A 23,265-nucleotide genomic window follows, 5' to 3' on the forward strand; every position below is an offset into this window, starting at 1 on the left:
TCCGCGCTCACAAATGAGATGACGATTCGAGGGGTCAATAGCATCAAGACAGTGTCTACGTTCAGCAGAAGTAAGTGCTTAGTAAGCACTTGGTGATTATTGTCTGTGATTGTAGTATACTTCTGAATCCTCGATGGATCCAGAGAAATGTAGCAATCGCCTGGCCAAGCGCTCACTTCTGCCGCGAACGCGAACGTACGCAATGTACGTTCACCAAGGTGAAGACCACTCGAGACTGCGAGAAGAGAGGTCTACTCGCCCGGGAGATTGAAATCACCAGCTTCGCCGGCAATCTGCAAATCCTCACCCCCCTTCCGCTGTTTTTTCCGTTGCAGGAACGAACGGAGGAAGTCGCGTTGGAGCGGGCACCGGTAACGCAGGGCTTGCTGAGGGTAAAGAAGGAGGAGGAGCTGCAGGAAGTGCCGGGTTCCGGCGGCGGCACGACGATACTGACGACGCCGGCGACAGACTCGGAAGGGACCAGGTCGGGGCTGTTATGCCGCGAGGGGAACGCGACCGCGACGAGCGCCGCGGCGCCGTTCCTCCTTGGAAGCCGACGCACGAGCCCGCCGCCGGAGGACTGGAAGCCGCTCGACAAGTGTTACTTCTGTCTCGACGGCAAACTACCCCACGACGACCAGCCGCCCCTTGTAAGTACCCGACGGCGAGAGAGCGCCGTTGACTCGCGAGGTTGCGCATGGCTGGGCACCGACTTCGTCCTTCTCTGCTACTCTCCCGTAGTGATTACCCCCGAGGCGAAAGACGGCAGACGCGTATAAACGAAGGAGCGCGACGTTCTCTCGTGTGTCTTCTTTCTCCCCCTTTTTCCCTTCTTTTCTCTTCTTCTTCTTCTTCTTCTTCTGTTCTTCTTCTTTCTCCTTTTTTTCTTCTTCTTTTTTTTTTACGAACGTCGTTCCCAACGGAAGTCGCGGAATAGCTCCGGATAGACGTCGACGATATCACGACGGTCCCGTCGCCGCGTAATTTACCGACACTTAGATCCGCGCGCGACGCGCACTCCGCCGTTGCTCGTTTTGCCTGCTACTTGCGCGCGATATCACGTCATCGGAATCTTTCTCTCTCTTTCTCTCTCTCTCTCTCTCTCTCTCCCCCCCCTCTCTCTCTCTCTCTCTCTCTCTCTCGCTTTACCCTCCTCTCATGCACCTGTTGTTTCGTCGCGCCAGCGCGGCTCGAGTCCGACCTAGCCTTTGCCGCTTTTGATTAAGTCGAGCGTACTTCGCACTTCGGCGTCAGCCGTCGTCGCCGTCGCACCACACCACCCATCACCACCATCATCACCACCACCTCCACCACGACCTCCATCACGACCTCCATCACCACCGATACCACCGGCGCAACGGCGCACCACCACCACCACCACCACCACCACCACCACCACCACCATCTCCAGCAGCGCGCCTTTCAGCTTTGATCGCTTTGACGCGGCCATATAAAAGATTCACGAGGAGGATTCGCGAGCGAAGGGCGGCACGGGCGGGGCGCGCCTTTTGAAGAATGAATTCGATCAGAATTCGATCCCGCCGCGCCTTCTCGCGGACCTCGCGCCGCGTATCCTCTTTGCCGCGACGCGGTATCCGCTGACCAATCCGCCAGCCATACCGCTAGCCGGACCTCTTTCCGCGAGTCGGGATGACACGTACCTCCGTGTTGTGCCCCGCAGAGTCCGCAGAGCGACAGTAGCAGCAGCTCGCGATCGGCGGAGTCACCGATGTCGGTCCAGGTGGATCCGATGGCGGCGTCCGTGGTCGCCGCCGCTCTCAGCGGCACTTACCCTACCCTGCTGCCCCAATGGTGTTTACCGCCGAGGGAGGCACCCCTCGTCGCGGTGCAGACCCATCAGGACAACGCCACGGCGGCCGACCAACCGCTCGATCTCTCGGCTAAGCCCAGAAATTCTCAGGTAAGCTTGGAACCACCGCCGCTTCCGTCGCGGCCGAATGCGCGCTCTCTTGAGGTCGGCTTCGTGTCATTTTTCTCTCTTTCTCTCTCTCTCTCTCTCTCTCTCTCTCTCCCCCCTCCCCCTTTCTCTCTCTCTCTCTCTCTCTCTCTCTCTCTCTCTCTCTCTCTCTCTCTCTCATTTTACCGCACTCATTTATCCGAATCGCCTTGATCCGAATTCCGGAACGGACACGGGAACGGTCCCAAGCAAGAGCGGTGCGACGCAAGTCGGAGAGCTGACGGGCGAGACGGTTGTGCGATTTTCGGACACCGGACTGACGAAAATTCGCATCCGTCTCCTCTCCCACGCGACGTTCGGTTCGGTTTCGCGCGACACCGCGGGGAGTGACGTCTCGATCTCTTTGTCGCTCTCTCTCGCGTGGTGTTTAGTATAGTGTTTCTCACGGATGGCTTATCGGTCGTGTTATCGAGTGACTAACGCTGATGTCTCAGTAACTGAGCTATATACGCTTGCACACACAGCAATGAGATATTTAATTTATCCGACTCCCTCTCATTCTCTATTCCCCTCCCGTTTCACATATTCATGTAACATTAATATCATTGTCTGTCTGTGTTTGTTCAGGACAACAACATATCTCTGCTGGAGCAACAGAAAATACCTCTGAGGATGCCGGCAGGCATCGATCCCAAGAGTATCCTCAAGTGAGTAATTGCATTATGTGTCATAATTTTATGTCTACGCGCGCGCGCGCACGCGCACGCGCTCATTGAGGTGCGCGGATAAGAAGTTGATTTTTATTCGATTGACCCGCTTGATATCGGAATCCCTAGGAATATTCGCCTGGCTTTTGTCTCGTTAAGAAATTTCGCGCGATAAGCACGTCCCGCCGATAAGAACGGCGCCCTCCGGAGCGCACCGTGAAATAAAATGGGACAAAAGGAAGTCGGAAACGATGCGACCGTTCGGTTTCAACGAGGAGGAAGAGAGCGCGTTCTTCCCGGCGCGTTTGGAAAATCGTCGTTCGCCACCGCCGACGACGACGACGACGTCGCAACGAAAGGCGTCGTTTCGGCGTTATCGCGACACCTCGAGGCGAGCCGCTGATACGAATATGCATTCCGTGCGAACGGGGGGCGAAAAAGGAACGGAAAAACGAAAACCAGAAGGAAGGAGGAAAAGGGAAAAAAAAAGGAGCAGAGAATACGTTCCTCGTGATCGAGTGGCCGTTTAGGCCGGCCGGTTCGATAAGGCGTCGATTAAAAACGCCGCCGGCGAACGACTTTCGAAAATCGCGAAACTGACAGCCAGTCGATCCGGAATGCCGTCGCAATTAGGTGCCAATCACGCGGCCGGGCATAACCGTGATTTATCTCGCTCGTAAAGACGTCACACGCGGCAACGATGCCGGATAGGGGGGAGGGGGGATTCGTATCGTACGAATGACACTCGGCCGGATCGAATTCGTTCGCTCGCTCGTTCGCTCGTCCGTTCGCATTTTTGGCCAAATATGCGGAACAGATTCGATAATTGATGACGCCATCGAGGATTTTTCGTTATTCGGATTTCGTTAATCGGCGCCGCTTACGCACACTCGCGCGCGCGTAATCAGTTTTCCAAAGAGCGGCGCGTTTTTTAAATTGTCCGCGGATAATGCGGATTTATCATTATTCGCAGTCGCGTTTCGCACTCTTTGTAACGAGGAATCATTTATTCGCCGAAGGTTATTAAATATCTCGCACACCTACGTGCTGTATCGTGAGCGCGCGCGCACATACGTACACACACACACACACACACACACACACACGCACACGCTCGCGACTCGAAAATCCCCGTGAGCGCTGCGATTGTTTTAAAAGGCAAACAGAGCGGGGTTGTAAATAAAGAGCCGCGTTTATCAGAATCTAAGATCGCGGTGCGCGCGCGGGCGCGCTCTCGCCAAGAGCTCAAGTTTGCCAGATGAACTTGGACGTGCGCGCGTTCTATCGCGCCGGGCGTTGGCAACGCTATTGCGAGGACTTGACGATTATCTCGAACGTGTTCCCGAGCGGAGATAACGAGCTCGTAAAATTGCTCGCAGACACGGCCGCGTGGAAATAATTGCGGTGAAATTTACAGTAGGCTCCGCCGCGCGGATCAATTGAAATTTCACAAGACGCGCGCGCACGGCGCCCGCTGAGAAACGAAAACGCCCGTGTGTCCACGTGATTGCGTCCGCGCGACGACCACTTTCGAAGAGTCAACAGGCCGTCGCGAATCGCCGTCGCGATCTGCCGTGCGGCGACGCGACGCTCTTTCTCTCGCGATTCCTCGCTATCAAACCGCCGCATAGCGCGGCAGCGACGATCATTCCAATGGTCTGCGCGCGCGGAATTTATGTCTTCGGACAAACAACGTGTCGCGCGTTCAAGACTGTCTTCAAGTATCCGTCAGCGCGCCCGACCGTTTATATTTCGCGGTGCACTAACTCAGAAAGGTAACTGCCAACCTCGCGGGTGATGATAAGTCATTCGCTCCCGGACTAACTCGTGTGTACACACACGCACACGCACACACACACACACACGCACACACACACACACACACGTGCGCGCGTTCGCGTACGGACGTATGTCGCTCCTCGCCATGTTGGACCGCGAGCGTCGCGCGTCATTTTTATTATTCAGCCGCGTGACGATCTTGACTCTTTAACAATCGACAGTGCGCGCATCAGAGCGCGGCTCATATTACGGAAATAGGTGTCGTGTTCGTAACCAAACGGCACCGATCGGTCGGCCGGCCGGCCAGGTAACCTTCGTCACGTTTTATCCCGATCATTTTTCACCAGGCCTTTTACCAGCAGTGGAACATTTCCACGTCGGCTTACAAGGACGAATGATCCCTCCCCTCGGTGGGGCGTTAAAATCCGATCTTTTCGGCGCTCATCAAACGCGGACGCGTTATTACGAGCGAATAACCGACGCGCCAGGTATTATTTAACACGCGATGCGCGCTGCAACACCCTCCGCCTCCCTTGCTCCTCCCTCTCCCATTCCCCGCCAATATAACGTTATTAGAACGAAAGAACATCGAGAGAGAGAGAGAGAGAGAGAGAGAGAGAGAGAGAGAGAGAAGATAACGCGGTGAAGTAACGATTTACCGCAAATCAAAGTTACACCCCCTCTCTAGCCCCCCACCCGCTCGGTGAAAATATAAAGTTTCAGCTGCGACGTTGGAAGTTATGTTTGTAAACAATGCGATGCAACGTATTTCGTGATATCGATGCATGCATGCGGGCCGGCAACCGTGCCGCTCTCATCGATCGCTCTCCGACCGGTCACTCCTCGCCGCGGTCAGGCAGGTCGCTCGTTGCGTGATTCTCACGCGCGATGCCTAATGCATCGCGGCCCAGACGTGTGCATTGTGCCGGGCCGCACGAGAAAGAAATTTCCGTTGTAAAACGCTAGCGAACTCTCTCTCTCTCTCTCTCTCTCTCTCTCTCTCTCTCTCTCGTGCTCACCCGCACTTCGCCTCGCCTCGCCTCGCCTCGCCTCGCCTCACCTCGCCTCACCTCGCCCCGCCTCACTTCGCCACGCCTCGCGGGTAAGCAGCCGGTAGCCGCGAAACCGTAACAATACAGGCGAGTTTTGCCTCAACTTTTCAACCCTTTGAGCTTTAAACCGGTGCGCCGCTCTGTCTGCGGTGGCGCGCCCGGATAAATATTTAAGCAGTGCGTTTCGCGAAATCGACGCAACTCGATTGCGGTCTCGGGAGCGCGCGGAGCCCCACGGCGGGCGCGGCGAATTTCGCAGAGCCGGCCCGCCGCGTAAACGCGCCGTCGAAACGAACGACAACGAGCGGCGTGCGTGTTTTTATTCCCGATTCTGCCGCGTGAGAAAATCGGAGGACGGATTAATCGCAGCGATTCTCCTCTTTGAAGTGGAAGAATCAGCCGGAAGAATCGCGATCGCGCCCCGCGCTCGCGTCTCGCATGTCCGCTGATGTGTCCTCGGGGGGGATTCGCGAGGAATTGCGGCAAGAGACGGTCTCTCCGAGATGAAAGCTCGACGGTGCGCGGCGACTCGCGCGAAAAATGCGAGGACCGTTCGCGGCGGCCAGCTCGACCGGGCGAGTCGCGCGAGCTGCGGCATCGCGCTGAAGGAGCGCGTCGGAGTCGTACGTTGCCCCCGTGTTTTCGCTGTTTTCCCCCGCGGAACATTTTGCGCGTCAAATTTTTATCGTCGTCTATTATTAGCCCACCGTAATCTGCACCTCCCGGCACATCGAAGACTCGCGGGGCACCACCGTGTGGTGTGTCGCGCGGCGGCGCGCTTTACGAGGCGGGGCCGTGCGACTCGCGTCGGGAAGAAGGGGGATAGGAAGAACGATGAAGATAAAGAGGGAGGGAAAGGATGAGAGAAAGAGAGATCGAAGGGGAAGAGAAAAAGAAGGCGAGAGAAGTTCGCGTCGACGCATGCGCTACGGCGTAATTAGCGATAGAAGATAGAACCGTCGACGAAACCGCGGCGGCCGGGTCGAAATTAAAGCCCGATTCAGACAGCAGAGAGAGAGAGAGAGAGAGAGAGAGAGAGAGAGAGAGAGAGAAGCGCGGATATCTCACCTTCCATGCGTCTTTCGCCGCTTAACTCTGAACTTGTTGCCGGGAAATTAAATCGCAGCGATTTGGGCTCGCATTGCGGCGACGGAGAGAAGTGCGCGGGATCGGGATGGTCGATCGCGTTAGCTCACCGGTTGAATCTTTCGCGGCGTACCAATTTCACGCTCATTGTTGAACTCGCGCGTTGCGGACAGTCAAGAGGCCGTTTCGAGCGAGAATTCTCGCGAAAAATTCAGCCCGAATCGCGCGGCGATGGGAACGACGTTGGCGGAGTACTTTGCGCTTTCCGTCCGCAAATTGTTGCGATCGAGGCGTATTCCGCGCGATAAGAATTTTATTCTCCGGTCGAGCGTTTCGAATAAAGGAGGACGACAATCTCCCTCGTGTGTTCTCTCTCTCTCTCTCTCTCTCTCTCTCTCTCTCTCTCTCTTTCTTTCTGTCGAAGTATTGTTCCGCTTCTCGTCGACGCTGATCCGCGTTATAACACTCCCTCATGTTTCGTACTTTATCGGTGGAGATTCGCGGCGCGCGCGTGCGTGCGTGCGTGCGTGCGTGCGTGGCGAAACGAGGCGTTTTCAGCGCTTTCGTATGAATGGGCGCTCAAGGAAAATCTGGGCCTTGCTTTAATCTGAATTGGCATTAAACCCGCGCACTCGAATGGGGTCACAGAGTCAGCGGCAGCGAACGACAGCTCGGCCAAGCCGAGCTTTGAAAAGCCGCGCGACACACGGCAGAGCGGTTAAGAATCGCGACGCTGTGTGACGCGCGAATGCGTTATCCTTTGCGCGTATGTTTACGGGACAACGTACGTTTCGCGCGGCGATGCAGCCGCGCGCGCGCGCGCGCATTGTGAGAGACACGCGGCGAGAATAAAAATCGCGGCCGCCGAGGGGGATGACACATTTACGCTTTCAAAAAAGAAGAAGAAAAACAAAACAAGAAAAAGAAAGAAAGAAATATCGAAACTGCCACGATGGGGGACTAGCGACGATTAACGCGACCTATTTCCACCACGAGCGATCGAAATGACAGGTTTACACTACGGAGAGGAGAGAAAATGCGTTACGCAAGGGCAAGGGTGTGTGCATTTGTTTTTGGTTCAATTCGGTATACTCGATTCTCTCGTCGCGTGAATTTCGTCGTATGCCGTCGTGAATTTCGGCGATGTCGAATGATACCGAATATAAATACGGGCGTAAAGGTAAATATGATAGAGGTATTTTCTCGTTTCGTTTACAATCATCTCCCGTTACGGCGCCGAAAAATTTATAGTAGTCATGATTTTGAAATGTGATACGCGCGCGCGCGCGCGCGGAGCTCTCCTCCGGTGAGGTGAAAATTGCACGGGCTCTCTCGGAGGGTTGGCGCAACTATAATATAGGTGTATAGCTGTTAAATTCATGCTATTCAGGCACGCCAAGTTTTTGCAACTCCACTTGGGTGTTGTTGCGGGGACTAAAGGAGCCCCCGAGATACTTAGCGTTGCCTATAAACTGACATTACGCAAGTAAATACTCGGGCGAGTCTGCGTAATTTTATATCTCTCTTCGAGAGGGCACACGTCGCCGCTTGTTACGTAACAATACACGCTCTGGCGTCTTTATCTCGCGCGCCGTCGGTGAGATTTCATACGGCTCGATTGTCTCGTCGCGAGCCTGGCGAATTGGGCCAAGAGAGTTTTGCGAACTGTGTTCTTAATTTTTCAGAGACCATCGCGCGCACGCGGCGAGATCCGCCCTTGGTGTTTCGAATGACTCGCGAATGAGATTCCTCGCGCAGGCTCAGGACGAGAAAGAGAGAGACGCGAGCAGGTTTGTCTCACTTAAAGCGGGCGTGCGTTCGCCACGGCTGGTCGCAAACGAAATTAGACGTAGTGTCGCCGCTCACGCGTCCCCCGCCCCCCCCCCCCGCGATACTGAAAAATAGGCGAGCCGCAATAAAGGCAAGCAGGCGTGCTGAGGAGGTAAAACCGGTTCGTGGAAGACTTTGTGCGGAGGAAGGTTCGCCGGCCGACGAGTAGTATTGGCGTCGCCGTGAAGGACGAGATTACGGCTATCCGAGTCGCGCGATTGCGCGAACCGGTGTGATTTATGCGAGGATTTGCGCGATCACGAGCCGTCCGGATCGATCGCGCGAAACTTCGGCTCCGGGCGCAATGCGCGCTGGCATAACGAGGATATTTGTTTTGCCACCGATGTTAATCGACGTCGCTCGCCGGCTTCTCACGCGAGCTATGCGTGCGCGTCGATGGAAAAATATCTCCGACCCACCCTACAACAGCTCGTTACTCGGAAGCGGACCCTTTCGATCTCGTTGCTTTGTACACGTCCCGCTGAAAAATTCATCTCGCCTTGGCATTGTTCAACTCACCTTTCTGACACGCTGTTGCGCAGCATTGTGCGACATTGCGTAACGACATGTGCAACATATTTAACATTCCTCAGAAAGGAGCCGGAATCGAAAGGACTGAGCAACCTTTCCCGCCGCGGTGCGAGAACGCGCTGTGTCGAAGAAGCCGACAAAGAGAGAGAGAGCGAGAGCGAGAGAGCGAGAGAGAGAGAGAGAGCGAGAGAGAGAGAGAGAGAGAAATCCGCCGCCCTTCGTTGGGAGTATCGCGTATGGTGTTACTGAGCGGACGCGAATACGCGGTTTCAGCCGAAATTACGCGACGACGTCGACGACGACGACGACGACAACGGCGACGGCGACGGGAACGTTGAACCTGAGGACTCGTGCATGGTGCCGACGCTCGCGCGTCGACCGAGTTTCCGACGTCAGCAGTGTACGTGCGTGTGTATCGGAGCGCGTATACACATCGTCGCGAAAACCGCAGACGAGTCGACAAACAAAAATCGCAGATAAATCAGCGCCGGTCGATGACTGAGACGTCGCGGGACCTATCCGGAGGCCAGCGGCGGACGAAATGCACTTTTATCAGCTCCGACACAAGCGCGCGCCGCAGGTCGACGAACTTCTCTCGCGCGAACAGTGGGGACTGCCGTGTGGTGTACGCCGATCGGGGGCGGCGGGAGGGACGGCGAGGGGGAGAAAGCTCTCGCGGCTCCCGCGATGATTCCTTACGCCTAATCTTATCGTTGCGCTCTGTGACAAATTACACCGGCCCCCGATATCCATCGTCTTCGTGCCACGTCGCGTTCTTTTATGCGAGTGCAAAATATTACCGTCCTCCCCCCCCCCCCCCCCCCGCCTTCGCCGACGCTTCTTGCGCGCTTTTTTTGCGCGCGTACCGCTCCGACCGCGCGACTGACGTTCGAGCGACCTCGCGGACAGAACTCGCGATGTTACGCGGCAAAGTTACATGGAGGAGGGAGGGGGGGGGGTCATTTCGTCGCCCTTTTCTCTTCGTTATCGTGGACAATATCGGGCCTCTTGGGACTCGTGTCGTTTGTGCCGGCGAATTGTCGCTCGACGTTTATGAACTTCGGTGCTCCTTCTCTCTCTCTCTCTCTCTCTCTCTCTCTCTCTCTCTCTCTCTCTCTCTCGCTCGCTGAGACGCTCGATAAGTGTCCGATAACTCAAATATATCTCTCTTTGTTTCAATTTTGTGACCGCGCGCATCTCCGGCGCACTCCGACGAGGCGCGTAGCGTTGCATGCAGTAATACACGAAAGTAAAAATATTTTGCAGCCTGACGCGACGCGGACACTCGGCGAGCGAGACCGACGCGACGCCTCGCGCGCGCGGACGTAATGCGTCGCGAGAAGTGGCCGCGGCGCGCTGACGTGCGCGAATTTATGCGACGGCGATGAAAATAAAATTCTAGCGCGGGCAGCCGGCTATTATCGCTATTAATAATGCGTAGACAGAGAGAGAGAGAGAGAGAGAGAGAGAGAGAGAGAGAGAGAGAGAGAGAGAGAGAGAGAGAGAGAGAGAGAGAGAGAGAGAGAGAGAGAGAGAGACCTGTCGAGGCGGTGACGCCCGTTGTTTCAATTATTCTCGTTTCGACGATGGATCTTGTCACGACGCGCGTGTACAAGTGACTCGGTCGCATAAATATGTAAATCGCCTATGTACTTAAAAAGCCACGAACACACCTGAGCGAGTATAACTCTCCCCCCGGTTCCCCCCCGCCCCCCGCTCGGCCATCGATTGCGCGCGCGGCAGCTCGCGAAATTGCCGGATTAACGCGCGCCCCCGTGTCACTTTCGTGCAGGTGAAGCTTCATTCTCGACGCCTCGAGATCTCGGCCGCGAGGTTCGACTGCAGATTCGCGTTATCGTCACACAAGCACACACGCATACACGTGCGCGCAGAGACACATCGCGCGCGGACACGTGTTTACGTCGTCGAGAGCTGCCACGTGGCAGCCATTTAATGCGGCTCGCCTCTCGGGTTAGTCCAGAAGGACGGGAGCAAACGTGAGCTAGCATCGCGAGAAGTGATGGATAACCTGACTTTGTTATGACGCCCAGTTTGAACGGCTATCGATCGCGTCTATTGGCCGAGCGATTATCAAACTGCGAGCACGATCTCTCCTCTGCCGGTCGGCTGCTTAGAGCAACGTTTGCCGCGAGATATTCGAAGATTCGGCCGCGCTGTTTGTAAGGACGAAGGCGGATTATTGGAGACACCGCAGCAGCAGCAGCAGCAGCAGCCGCGCGGAGGAACTGGTGGTTAATGTTAACAGGACCGTAGTTACTATCAGCTATCACCTTCTTGTTGTTTCGACGAGGAGAGATAGTTGCAGTATGCATATACTCGTGCTCGTTATCGCTAGCGCTGTGGCCAAAATTACTGCAAAACTGCTGCCCCCGACTGCGATTCTCTCGCCTCATGCGATTATTTTCTCGTTCATGTTTTTGCTCTTTACTCCGTTCACGTTTAGCTTGTCGTGTCAAAAGAAGTTTGCCGTAAATAAATAAACAAATGCATAATTTTCGTGATATATTTTCGAATGCCGCTCTCGCTGCGATTTTGTTATTCATTTTTTCTTACTTACAACAATAAGCGCGACTCAATAATGTCGCGGACGTGTCGCAAGCGCAAGCGGGGATTCGCAGTCTCGCCTCTCTCCCTCCTCCGTACTTCAGCTTCACTTTGTGTAGACATTCGCGCGAGAGATAGCGGATATCGGTGATATCGCGAAAATGTCACTTTGCACTTTATCCGGCCTCGTCCACCTCACGGCGCGCCAGGAGGGGGCTATTTATACGTAGTGCTGCAAATGACCCTCGAACTAGCCGAATTTCAGGCAAAAACACCCCGCCGGCCAGACCCGACGATAACGTTGATTAACGTTGTTTCAGCTCGTGTTACCGCGCGAAACCGCGAATGACCGGACCGGTTGCGGCCGCGGCGGCGGCGGCAGCGGCGGCGGCTGCGGCGGGCGTCGGTGGTGTTCCAGTGGTGGGTGCCGGGGGTGGCAGGAGGACCTACACCGAGGAAGAGTTGCAGGCCGCCCTCAGGGACATCCAGAGCGGCAAGCTCGGCACGCGGAGGGCCGCGGTGATCTACGGGATACCGCGTAGCACCCTGCGCAACAAGGTCTACAAGCTCGCGATGGAGCGCGAAAGGGACGCGTCCCTGACTAGCACCCATTCACACCCTCACGAGTCCGGCGCCCCAGCCACCACCACCACCACCATCACCACCACCACCACCACCACCACTACTACTACAACACCACCAAATACGACCCAAAACGCCTCCGCGACCACTCCGCCCCCGCAAGTGGACGAGGTAGGTTTTGGGGACAGACCACGCAAGATGGTTAGAGATTTAGCGCGTGAGAGAGAGAGAGAGAGAGAGAGAGAGAGAGAGAGAGACAGAAGGAAAGAAAGAACGAAACGAGAAAGGGAGAAAGTAAGAAAGGAAGAAAGAGAGCGCAAGCGAGAGAATGGGCGAGATGCAGGGAGCAAGGTTGACGGTGAAGACGTGTCGCCGAAGTCTCGTCGGTCCTTCACGCGCGTCGAGTAGACGAAAAGCCGCCGAGGCTGCGTTACAATTGGCATTGACAGCGACGGGGAATTCCGCGCGAACGGTACGAGCAGACACGTTTCCGTCCACCGAGACAACAGAGTCTCGAAGCGGCGGCGAGTCTTCTTATTATTTCGGTGCTTTTCGTTCTCGACGTTCGTTGGTCTTTATGCACGCGGGGACGTGTCGATCGCGTCGATGACAAGGTGATCTTCCGTAGTCGCTCTAAGAAGACCGATTGAAGCAGCGGGAGATGACGTGGGAGGGAGAGGAGACGTGGAGAGTCGAACACCACGATGCACCGGGGGAGGTCTCGTCGGGGAGGATTCGCGAATATAAACCGTTGATTTGTACCTAAGTGTGGTTTTGGTTAGGAAGAACGAATGAAGCTTCCCCAAAACATACCTCTGGCACGGCGATCGTGGATCTCGCGTGGACCGAGCGTGTCCCGTTTTTCTCAAAATCGCAATCGGCTCGAAACTCGGGCTCGGTCGATTGATTCGCGATTTCTTTTTCTCGTTAATTCGAGTCTGTGTGCGTGTGAGAGAGAAAGGCTCCGTGATGAACCGCGAACTGCGGCAGTTTCGCTTCCCCGTCGAACTCTGCGCTCGTTTAACGCAGCGGATCAAAGCGCGACGCAAATCAAGGCGAGTCGCGCTCCGAAATCTCATAAATCGCGATCACTTCGCGTTCAAGGGGAGAATACGCTCGCGTTTTTCGGAGACGCGCGCGTCGCTTCTCGACGGATATCAATTCATGTTCTTGCCTCTTGTCGAATAAAATCTCTCCCGCCTGATCGTCCGTATCGAATTAGCAGCGAGCGAGCCGCAGAAACTATCGACCCAGTCCGCAGTGCGTTGACGACGGCAATTGTGCGTTTTTTTTTGCATCTCGGTGCGAGGCACGATTGAAATGGAGGGAACGGACAACGGTCTACGCGGCTCCGTTCCGGTCGCCGTGATGCTCAGTAGTGTCCAGTGTTTGCATGGGCTGTTTAACTTTTTTTATCTCACTATTTGTAGTTTAACACACGGCAACTTGGTGTCCGCGAGGTTGCAAGACTCGAGGTAAGTTTTTGGGAAGAGGTCGTATTGAGAGAGAGAGACAGAGAGAGCGAGAGAGAGAGAGAGAGAGAGAGAGAGAGAGAGAGAGAGAGAGAGAGACGAAAGGAGGATTACGATCGTACGGGTTCGATCCCCCCCGTCCGTTCGTCCTTCCGTTCTAACGGGCGCTCGTAGCTGCGCCCGGTTGACGATTCGTGGTCGTGAATATACGCTTTTCACTGCATCCTCGATGTTTCGCGCATTACGAGCCTCCGCGCGCCGGTAGAGACGGCCGATCGAATGACAGCTCCGGAATAGAGGCGGATCGCAATTTCAGGACGGACGCGCCGTCATGCATGAAACGGTCGCGCAATCGAAGATTACGGCGGGCTAAACGCACCGGGCCGATTTAATCCTCATCATCTGATAGTGTCTTTTGCTCGGATCTCTCCTAATGGCGGTCGGGTCCGCCATTAATTTTGCTCAACGCGCACCGAGAGCCAGAGATCGGTCGTGACAATTGGGGAAATACTGGGAATATTTCGGTCGAAGGCGGCGAAGCGTGAGAATTTCTATTTTTTTTTTTTCCTTTTTCTTCCTTTTTCGATTCCGCCGAGAGTCAGGCCGCGCGCACGCGCGCGGAGCGGTGCTTTTTCATTCGGTTGTTTAGCGAAATTGCCGGCGGAATCTGATTCAAATTTCGGCACGGCGCGGCGTGGCGGCGATTTGCTCTCACACGAGAGAGGGGAATCGTGAAATAAAATTTGTAAACAAATGAAAGCGCGAACTTTTCAGCGGCCGCGCGCACTGGGGGAGAGCGGCACGGTTTTGTTGTATTCGGAAACGTTACGTATCTGAAGCACCGTTTGTCCGAGCGGCGAATTCGAGCAAGGCCGGGCAAACACACCGTCGTAAGGGGCGCGCGGTGAGATTAAGCACGTTGCGTTTGCCGCGCAACCCCGTGAACGATTTCCTCGGCCGTCGAAATCTGCCGTCGAGTCGCATTCGCCGTGTCTATCTCGTTTCCCCCGCAAAATCGCGATCGCGTAGCGCGCAGAGCACATCGCACTGCGCTAGTCGCGCTACCTCGCCCGTAAGACCAAGCTTCGCCTCAGCATGAACACCGCGAGAGAGAGAGAGAGAGAGAGAGAGAGAGAGAGAGAGAGAGAGGCGCTATTTTACGGCGCAACTTGTCGAGCTCGTAAGCACGGTCTATGCACGGTTAAAGTCTCATTTTTCATTCCTGCATTTCGTGCGATCGCGCGCGCGTTCGTACACGTAGTCGCCGCCGTAGAAGGCTGTTGCTTCACTTTTAGTGCAATGCATGCGCCCTGAGCGAGTCCCGAGCGATATCTCTGCACTTAAATTCTGCCGTATCTCTCATCGAAACGCGCGCACGCCGAGGATAAGTCTCGCGCCACCTCGCGAATTTCGCGACCCCTTGCGCGGTATCTGTGCCTGTGCCTGTAGTGGGCGTGCGTGCGTGTGTGTGTGTGTGTGTGTGTGTATATTTTAGAAACCCTCTGCCTAGAGAACTAGCGAGGAGACGGTAGCCGCGAGTTGATTGCGTCGTCTTTTCGGTGCGACTACCGAGAACATCGGGAAGATTTTTCTCGCGAAACACTTGCCGCTTCGTTGGAAAAGAGAACTGTTTACTGATTAGCAGCTCCTGCATGGCGCTTGGCTATTCTGCATTCGATGGAAATGTGTGTACGGAGTGGTTCGTGCGAAGTGACTCGATCGCGTGTACCCTGAAAGAAGTATTCGATCGCGGGGAAAGGGAGAAATGGCAAGAGAGGTTCCTTTCGATCACGAGGACGAAATTTCTCCTCTCTATATCGAATCGACGTGTCTTCGTGTGGAAATTCCTGTGAAAAAATTTCCAGAATATCACGTCCGAGGGGACAGACTGCGTCCTCGTCTCGAAATCATTGAAACCGAAACGCGACTTTTCCACACTCGTCACCTTCTCGAATCCGGAGTATCTTTTCTCGCATTTTTTATCTCCTCCCTCTTCACTTGGATACTTCTTCTTCTAAGATACGCTACGCGGTCACTTTGGGGAGAAACGCTCTGTATATATTTACATGGACAATCGACACCTACACGCGATACAGATACACGTACACTACAAACAAACACACACACACACACACACACACACACACACACACACCTCTCGACGAAGCACTCTCGAACAAGAAGTTGCCATTGCGAACAGCAACGGTTGCCTAATGACTATCGATGATAAGAGAAGCACCGCTTCTACTCGCGTCCACGTAGGCGGAGTAGAAGCTTCTACTTTTCACTTTCCTCGAGAGGACAACTTGACCGTAATCTGCAATTTAGATGCTCTTGCGAGGAGCGAGGAGTACGCAGAAAACGCTAGAAGAGATGTTTTTAACAGGCGGACGATAAAGAACTGTCCGGGGCGGAAGAAGAGAAGGAAGTCGAGAGGGCTCTGCTGAAGCCCCTGCTCTCGTTGGAGGATCTCGTCAGGTTCTCCACGCTCGAAGGGACCGGCGGTGATTCCCTGAGGAATCTGCTGCAACGGGGACACGGGGAGACGGGGGCCGAGTGGCCGGGACTGGAACACGCGAACATCGGCCCTTACATCCAAAAGATGTTGGCTGCCGCGGCACCGTTGGGTGAGTGAAATTTATCGGCGCCGAATCGCCGCGCGAACCGTCGACCGGCGGGGCGGACGGGGTTCGTTCTTCGCTCTGAAGAAGGTGACATTTTGGTCGCGATTGCAAAATCGCAAATCGGCAGTAGAGAGAGAGAGAGAGAGAGAGAGAGAGAGAGAGAGAGAGAGAGAGAGAGAAGAGAGAGAGAGAGAGAGAGAGAGAGAGTGTAGATCGCTACTTGGTATCGATATCTACGATCGCGATGAATGATCGGCTCGAGATTTTTGCTTGCGATACAAAACAGACGCGACATATGAAAGCGGTCCGTTGTCGTGGAAGAAATTGCACCACGCCGGTGCAATCGGGATTTGGGTCATTTCCGACAAGCAGTCGTTTATTTTGTCCACTCATTGACTAGCCAATCGGCGCTAAGGGACGAGAGTCGAAAAGTGTATTACGCCGCGATAGGACTTCTGGAATCGATAGAAGCCAAGCCGTAGCCGGGCGGGTGCGCGCGCGCCGGTACTTTTTCCACCTTTGGACAACGAGTTAGTTTAAGTAGTTGAAATCCGTTTTCGGAATTGCGATCTGATAGCTCGGGGCGGAATGAAATCTTTTCGTCGTCAGTTTTGCCAAATTTGTCACCAGCTCGATTTGCCCCTATTTCCGCGTCTGTTTACCCGCTCCGTCGAGAGAGAGAGAGAGAGAGAGAGAGAGAGAAAGAGAGGCAGAGAGAGAGAGAGAGAGAGAGAGAGAGAGAGAGAGAGAGAGAGAGAGAGAGAGAGAGAGAGAGAGATTATTCTCGAGCGACGCGATTCTTTGCTCGCAAGTGACATCAGCTCACACGCGTGTACGCTCGGCCATACGAGATAAAGTCGAATTGAGCATTCTGTTTGAACAAACTCTCTGAACTCGGACCTGTCAGGCATCGAGACGCGAGACTACCGCATACCGGAGGTGGTGAGGAAGCTGATGAGCGAGGACAAGAGGCTGAACAAGAACGTGAACGGCGACCAGTCGCAGCCGCACCATCAGCAGCACCATCATCCCCAACACCACCACCTAGCCGCGCATCAGCAGACGCAGTCGCAGCAACAGCAACGCGTGCCGATGACGAACGACGACTTCAATCCCAACATCGAGGAGGAGGCCAGCGACAGCGCTCAGGGCAGAGCGATACTGAAAATTCCGTCCTACAAGCCCGCCAGCACGCCGGGCTGTTCCAGCAAGAACGGCGAGCCGACTTCCGCCGCGTTCGCTCAGGGCTTCGCGGCTGCCGCCTCGAGTCCGGGTCTCCTGGAGCGAGCTAGTCCAGCGTTCTCCGGTACCAGCAGCCCCACGAATTCGCTGGTGGGCAAAGCGGTGGGGGTCAACTTCCGCGACGTCATCGCCAAGAGCATCAGCGTCAAGTTCCAAGAGGGTCAGACAGCCGGCGCGACCGGCTTGCCGGGCTGTCAAGCAGCCGTTCAGTCGCAGCAGGCTATGATGACGGACCCGAGTCCGTTCAAGAGGGGTCGCTACACACCCCCGCAGCCGCCGCAGCAGCAGCAGCAACAACCGCCGTCGCAGCAGCAACAGCAACAGCAGCAGCAGCAGCAGGCCAAGCAGCAGTCGCACGAGGCGAACAAGTCGAAACCGGGCACCGGCGGCAAGGGCACCAGGCCGAAGCGCGGCAAGTACAGGAACTACGACAGGGACAGCCTCGTCGAGGCGGTACGCGCGGTCCAGCGCGGCGAGATGAGCGTGCATCGGGCTGGCAGCTATTACGGAGTACCGCACTCCACCCTCGAGTACAAAGTCAAGGAACGGCATCTCATGAGGCCGCGAAAGAGGTGAGTCGATCGCGTTCGCTTCGTCGCTCTTCTCGTCGCGTCGCGTCGCGTCGCGTCGCGTCGCGTCGCGCGAATGCGTGCGCTGCTTTGCGCCCCGCGTACGTCGCATCCTCGTGTCGGATTTCTCAGAGCGAAACGTCCGCGGGTGACGACAGTTGTGAAATTCATCCGCAGGAGCGCGACACGCGCGGAGAAAAATATCACTCGCTTGCGCCCGAGCGAAAGCGATCGCTCGCTTTGCTTTTCTTCGTTTAAGCAATGCTTATCTTTCGCTGCGAAGCATATTTTCTTGATAATAGTCTTAAAATATACTCGCGCGTTTTAAGTATATCTCATTATCGTGCGTGCTGGAAAGAATTTATTCTCTCTTCTGAGGAATATTATACACAATTCTTGAACTCTCTCTATGTAGGAGAGACGAAACGAATTTTTCTCTCTTAATTTAATATTCTTGTTTTTCAATTCAATGTTCCCCCCCCCCCCATCAAAATACCAAACTACAATTCGGAATGTATCTTGACCTCCGACAACGAGCTGACGAGCGTGCAAGTTTGCGAAATACTCGAAACACGTGGCATTTCAAGCTTGAGATTCTCAGAAACCTGTAAAATAGTCGAAGTACAAGGAAACCTTCGTTCGACAATCGATGTTGGAAGGGTCCGTTTTACGTTGAGTGAAAGGTCTGAAAAATTGCGGAAAAAACACAAACGCGATGTTCCAGGATGGAAACTGGCCTCGCAACTAATCGAAGCTCTCTCTCTGTGCTGCTCTCGTTCCAGGGACCAGAAGCAACCAGACGACAAGTCGAAGGAGACTGCGACGACGGCAGCGGCGGCGGCGGCGGCGGCGGCGGCGGCGGCGGCCGCGGCGATGCGACCGGGCGCCGGCGTCGACAAGAAGCCGCAGTTGAAGCCGCAGAAACCGTTCACGCCGCCGGGCGGCATATCCGGGCCGAATGGGCTGAAGATGCCGCCGTTTATGGAGGGCATGCCCCACTTGCCGTTCGCGCCCTTCAGCTTCTGGAACCCGACGCCGTTCATGCCCTCTCCGTTCATGGGCGGCGCACCCAACGTGCCGATCCTGCCGGAACAGTACTTCGCGTCGCAGAGAATGCGCGGACTGCAGGAGCAACAACGAAACACGGCGATGGTGCAGCAACAGCAACAGCAGCAGCAGCACCAGCACCAGCAACGAGATCGCGACGGGATCGCGGCGTCCGGGACGGCGGATGCAGCAGGCACCTCGAACTCTCGCAGCACGTCGATGGTGAAGACGCCACGCGACATGGTGGAGAGCATCTACGACGGGCCCGGCGCGAACGGCAGTTTCCTGGACAATCTGATCAGGTCGAGCCTCGAGACAGGCATTCCAAGGGACCAGCGGACGATCACGGAAACGAGAAACCAGCAGCAGCAGCAGCAGCAGTCGTCGTCGCAGCAGCAACAACACCCGGAGACGATGAGCAGCAAAACGCTGATCGACCAGCTCTGCAGAAACTCCCGGAGGACCCCGCTGCCGCGAATGGCGCAGGATAGCAGTGAAGACGAGAGTTATCGAGGACCAGCGGCGTCCGGTAGAATCGTGCCGGAGAGACCCGAACGTGTGCCCACGGTCGATCTGAGCCCGTCGCCGTCGGAGAGGGCTCGCACGGACGACGGCAGCGATCGACTCACGTCACCGCCGACACCCCTGTCGATCTCCAGAGCGGGTAGCAGGGACGAGGACAGTACCCGTGATTCTAGAATCGACCGCAGCAGTAGGGAGCGCGAGGTTCACAACGGCGGTCAGGAGGATCGCGATCGGAAACCTCTGAATCTGCAGCAACAGCCGCAACAGCAACAGCAACAGCAACAGCAACAACAACAACAACAACAACAAACGCCGCTGCCGCAGCAGCAGCAGCAGCAGCAGCAGCAGCAGCAGCAGCAGCAGCAACCACAGCTGAACCACTACCCGGACTTACACAACCTCTACGCCGTATCAACTGACAAAAAAAGTGCCTGTGATAGTAAGCTTATAGTAGATCATTCGAGCCAGAAGACTCAGCCGCAGCAACAACAAAAGGAATACGCTGCCGTGAGCGGGCTGGTCGTGCAACTGCAGAGGGGCTACAACACCGCGAGCAACAGGTCCGGCGAGTCGACTAACAGCAGCCAGCAGCCGGCGGAGCAGCGCGGCCCCGCGCTCAGCATGGAGGACTCCGTAGAGCAGTAGACGAAAGTCAGTATCAGTTATCAGTAAAGTATACAGTTATGAGTACACACACAGTGAAGAAAAGAAGACCCGTATACAGTAAGCCCACATTCCCGCCCAGATCTCTCCGCCATCTTCTCACACGCACCGATCCCGTGCGCCTTCTCTCGCCGTTGCGCGCCGCGAGACCGTGAGCCTTCCCTTCCGCTCGCGATCGTCACGCGAATCTTTCTTCTTTGTTGCTTTCTCGGCTTTCCTCGGCCGATTTTCGCTTTCGGAGAGACGCGAAGACGCGCGCGCGCGCGCGCGCGCACCGAAGCGCCGAAGAACGAACCGATGCGGCGCGCCGTTCGCGAGATCTCGCGCGCGACCGCAGCCACGAAGAAGGGAATCCTCCGATACGGCGCGACAACGCGACCACGAGACGAAACAGCCCCCGATTGCCCAAACACACACACGACCCCTGTGCTCCTCCCTCCTACAACCTCTCCGTTCCAATCGGAAGAAAAGAAACAAACAAACAAACAAACAAACAAACAAACAAACCCTCGAACGTTGCCAGGTAAGTTGCCGGTGCAGTGAAGGGGAGAACAGGAAGGAAGTAGAAAAGAGAAAGATGGAAAAAAGGCATGCATGCATGATGCTAAGCACAACCAACCGTAAACCCACTGCGATTCCGCCAGTTAAGCGCAATACCCGCCGTACGAACCCGCGTCCAGCTGGCCGACCTGGGCCGACGTGAGGCGCGCGCGTGCGAAGGAAATCCTTTCGACTATGGCGAGAAAGAGTATATTTCAGACCGGAGTATAACGAGAGCGAACGAAACGCGGATACAAAGGACACACACGCGATGTTATCCATCGCACCGAGAGTACTCACACACGCGACGACACACGCTTTAGCAGATGCACAGGCCCATTCTCTAATCGCGTTTCCACGAGCCAGACATTCCACGAGACTCTGAGACACACGTACATCATGATATACGCTCCGACGTACACACACACACACACACAAACGTGACAGACATGTAGTTCCACTCTTACACACACACACACACACACGTACACGCGCATACCACACGTCCACGTACGAGTACATTTACGAGAGTATACAAAAATGGGGAACACATAACGAGATACTTAGACGTCGCGCGCGTGCACGCGTTGCTACGCTCGCGAGCGGCAACGCGGCTCCGAGCTCTTCCTTTGCGCCGCATCGCCGAGCTTCTCGCGTGCTCACTGAATCTCGTCGTTGGCGTCGAGACAACCGCGACGGACAAGCCGCCTAATAGAGCTCAAACTTTAAACTGTATTCGATCAGCGAGCTTCCGTCGCGAGGGACTCCCGACAGGCTCGGTGTGCGCGCTGTAAGACGGCATCAGGACATACGCGCGCGAGGACTCCAGTCCCGTTCGGTGGTGAGGCAAAGGTCGAAGGTCGACGTGAGAGCGAGAGAAGCGGCTGTCCGCACACGAATCGCGAATCCATCGGGCTTTGCCGATGAGCCGGGCAGCTCTCTTCTAGTTTCTCTTTCACGCGCCGTCTTCCGACTCGCGCCGATCAGGTCGAGGCAGTCCTGCCGAGTCCTGCGGACGCTGCACAGAGGGACGCGCTCGGCCGCGTCACGCTCGGCGCGCGATTTTGTATGTGCAGGCACGCGCGACGCGAAACGTTAGCCGCTCGATGATTATTAATTATTACGATTATTAATTACTGCTACCACTACCGATCGGTGGACGACGACGAAAGGTCAAACGATGGAACAAAAATGCCGACGCGATAACGTATTTTTTCCTCTATGAGTGTAAAAAAACTACCTAATGCAACAAAAAAAAAAAAGAAATCTTATTACCTACTATTAAACACTACTCTTAACTCGTAAGGAGCGACATAATTATATAAGGAATAATATATTATATATACATATATTTTTGGTCATTACGAACGTGTGCGAAGCGAGAACGAGCCAAGGCTTTTGTTGGCGCGCGTAGGTGACGTTTTTTCACGAGGCGACAATATTTCTATAATTCTCGGTTGTTGTTTCGAGGCCACTGCGTTCGGCGCGGTCCCACGTTTCGGGCATGTCAGGCGCGGCGAAACGGGACGAGGGGGCAGGCGGGAAAATAGCGGAACGCGATCTTCGTCGTTGGATATTGCCCACCGACGTGGTTTTTTGGACAAGGCTCGTGGCACGCGCGCGACCTTTGATTCGTCCGATTGGTTCTCGCCGATCGATGCGACGGGAATGCAATGAGGTTCGAGATGAACGCGCTCCGCGCGCGTACGTTTGTTTTTTCGGGTTCTTTTATTTACGGACAGAAAATTTGCGCGGTTCGCATCGAGAGAGACAGGGGGGGGAGAGAGAGAGAGAGAGAGAGAGAGAGAGAGAGAGAGAGAGAAAGGGGGAGGAGGAAAGGAGAGAAAGGGACATTGGGACATTGGGCGAAATCGTCCCCATGTGTCCAGGGTGAATCCAGCTTTCAGAGCCGAGAAATTTAAGAGCCTTTCGCCGCGTGTTTTGGAACAAACGTAACGCAATCTTGTCGTTCCATACGAGTCAATAAAACGTTGTTACGATAATATTTTGATATTTTTGGAGAATCGTTTCGGACGCACCGATAACACGAGAGCAGAGAAAAAATTTTCACATTTTCGGGCACGTCGCGTAAAAGCATCTCGTGTATTAATCGCGTAATACCCATTTAATACGAAAGGAAAAAAAAGGATATATATATATATATATATATACATACACACGAAAATACTCGAGAAATAATGAAATATCACGAGAGCTTTTAATCGATTTAATTTCTGTGCAGTTTCGGTCTACGTTTCACGCACGTGTCTCGTGTACGCAGGATTCGCGACGGGGCGAGGGTGACTCTTCGCCCGCGAGCTCTTGCTTTTGCGAGCAATCACGGCGACGAAGATCGCGATCTGCCGGCGTCGCGTTATCGAATTAGATCACGGTGCAAATCCGGGCGTAACTACGAGGACGCGAACGCGAAGTCAGAACGTGAGACTTTGGGTTGAGAAGGAGAGATTTAAGGGAAAAATAAAGAGGACAGGAAAGAAAGAAAGAGGAAGGGTTGCAAAGCGCGCGCCCGCTC

General features: G+C 55.1%; 1 protein-coding gene across 9 annotated transcripts in view; it reads left to right on the forward strand.

The window, feature by feature from the left end:
- Eip93F (Ecdysone-induced protein 93F) overlaps window positions 1-23,265 on the forward strand; it is a 51,918-nt gene that overhangs the window by 28,552 nt on the left and 101 nt on the right. For 3 of the 9 annotated variants that reach the window (XM_025303673.1, XM_025303677.1, XM_025303676.1), the window contains exons 3-11: window positions 336-650; window positions 1,682-1,921; window positions 2,546-2,625; window positions 8,228-8,332; window positions 11,789-12,221; window positions 13,481-13,525; window positions 15,909-16,149; window positions 17,054-17,960; window positions 18,740-23,265. The exon at window positions 18,740-23,265 is cut by the window's right edge and continues 101 nt beyond it. In XM_025303673.1, the coding sequence (XP_025159458.1) occupies window positions 336-650; window positions 1,682-1,921; window positions 2,546-2,625; window positions 8,228-8,332; window positions 11,789-12,221; window positions 13,481-13,525; window positions 15,909-16,149; window positions 17,054-17,960; window positions 18,740-20,174 (3,801 nt within the window). In that variant the 3' untranslated portion in view covers window positions 20,175-23,265. The remainder of the gene's footprint in view (window positions 1-335; window positions 651-1,681; window positions 1,922-2,545; window positions 2,626-8,227; window positions 8,333-11,788; window positions 12,222-13,480; window positions 13,526-15,908; window positions 16,150-17,053; window positions 17,961-18,739) is intronic. The other 6 variants (XM_025303680.1, XM_025303674.1, XM_025303679.1 and 3 more) reach the window with 6 other exon arrangements.

This window comes from Harpegnathos saltator, unplaced genomic scaffold (assembly GCF_003227715.2).
Source record: "Harpegnathos saltator strain DR-91 unplaced genomic scaffold, Hsal_v8.6 scaffold56, whole genome shotgun sequence".
In the NCBI taxonomy this organism is placed as follows: Eukaryota; Metazoa; Arthropoda; class Insecta; order Hymenoptera; family Formicidae; genus Harpegnathos; species Harpegnathos saltator.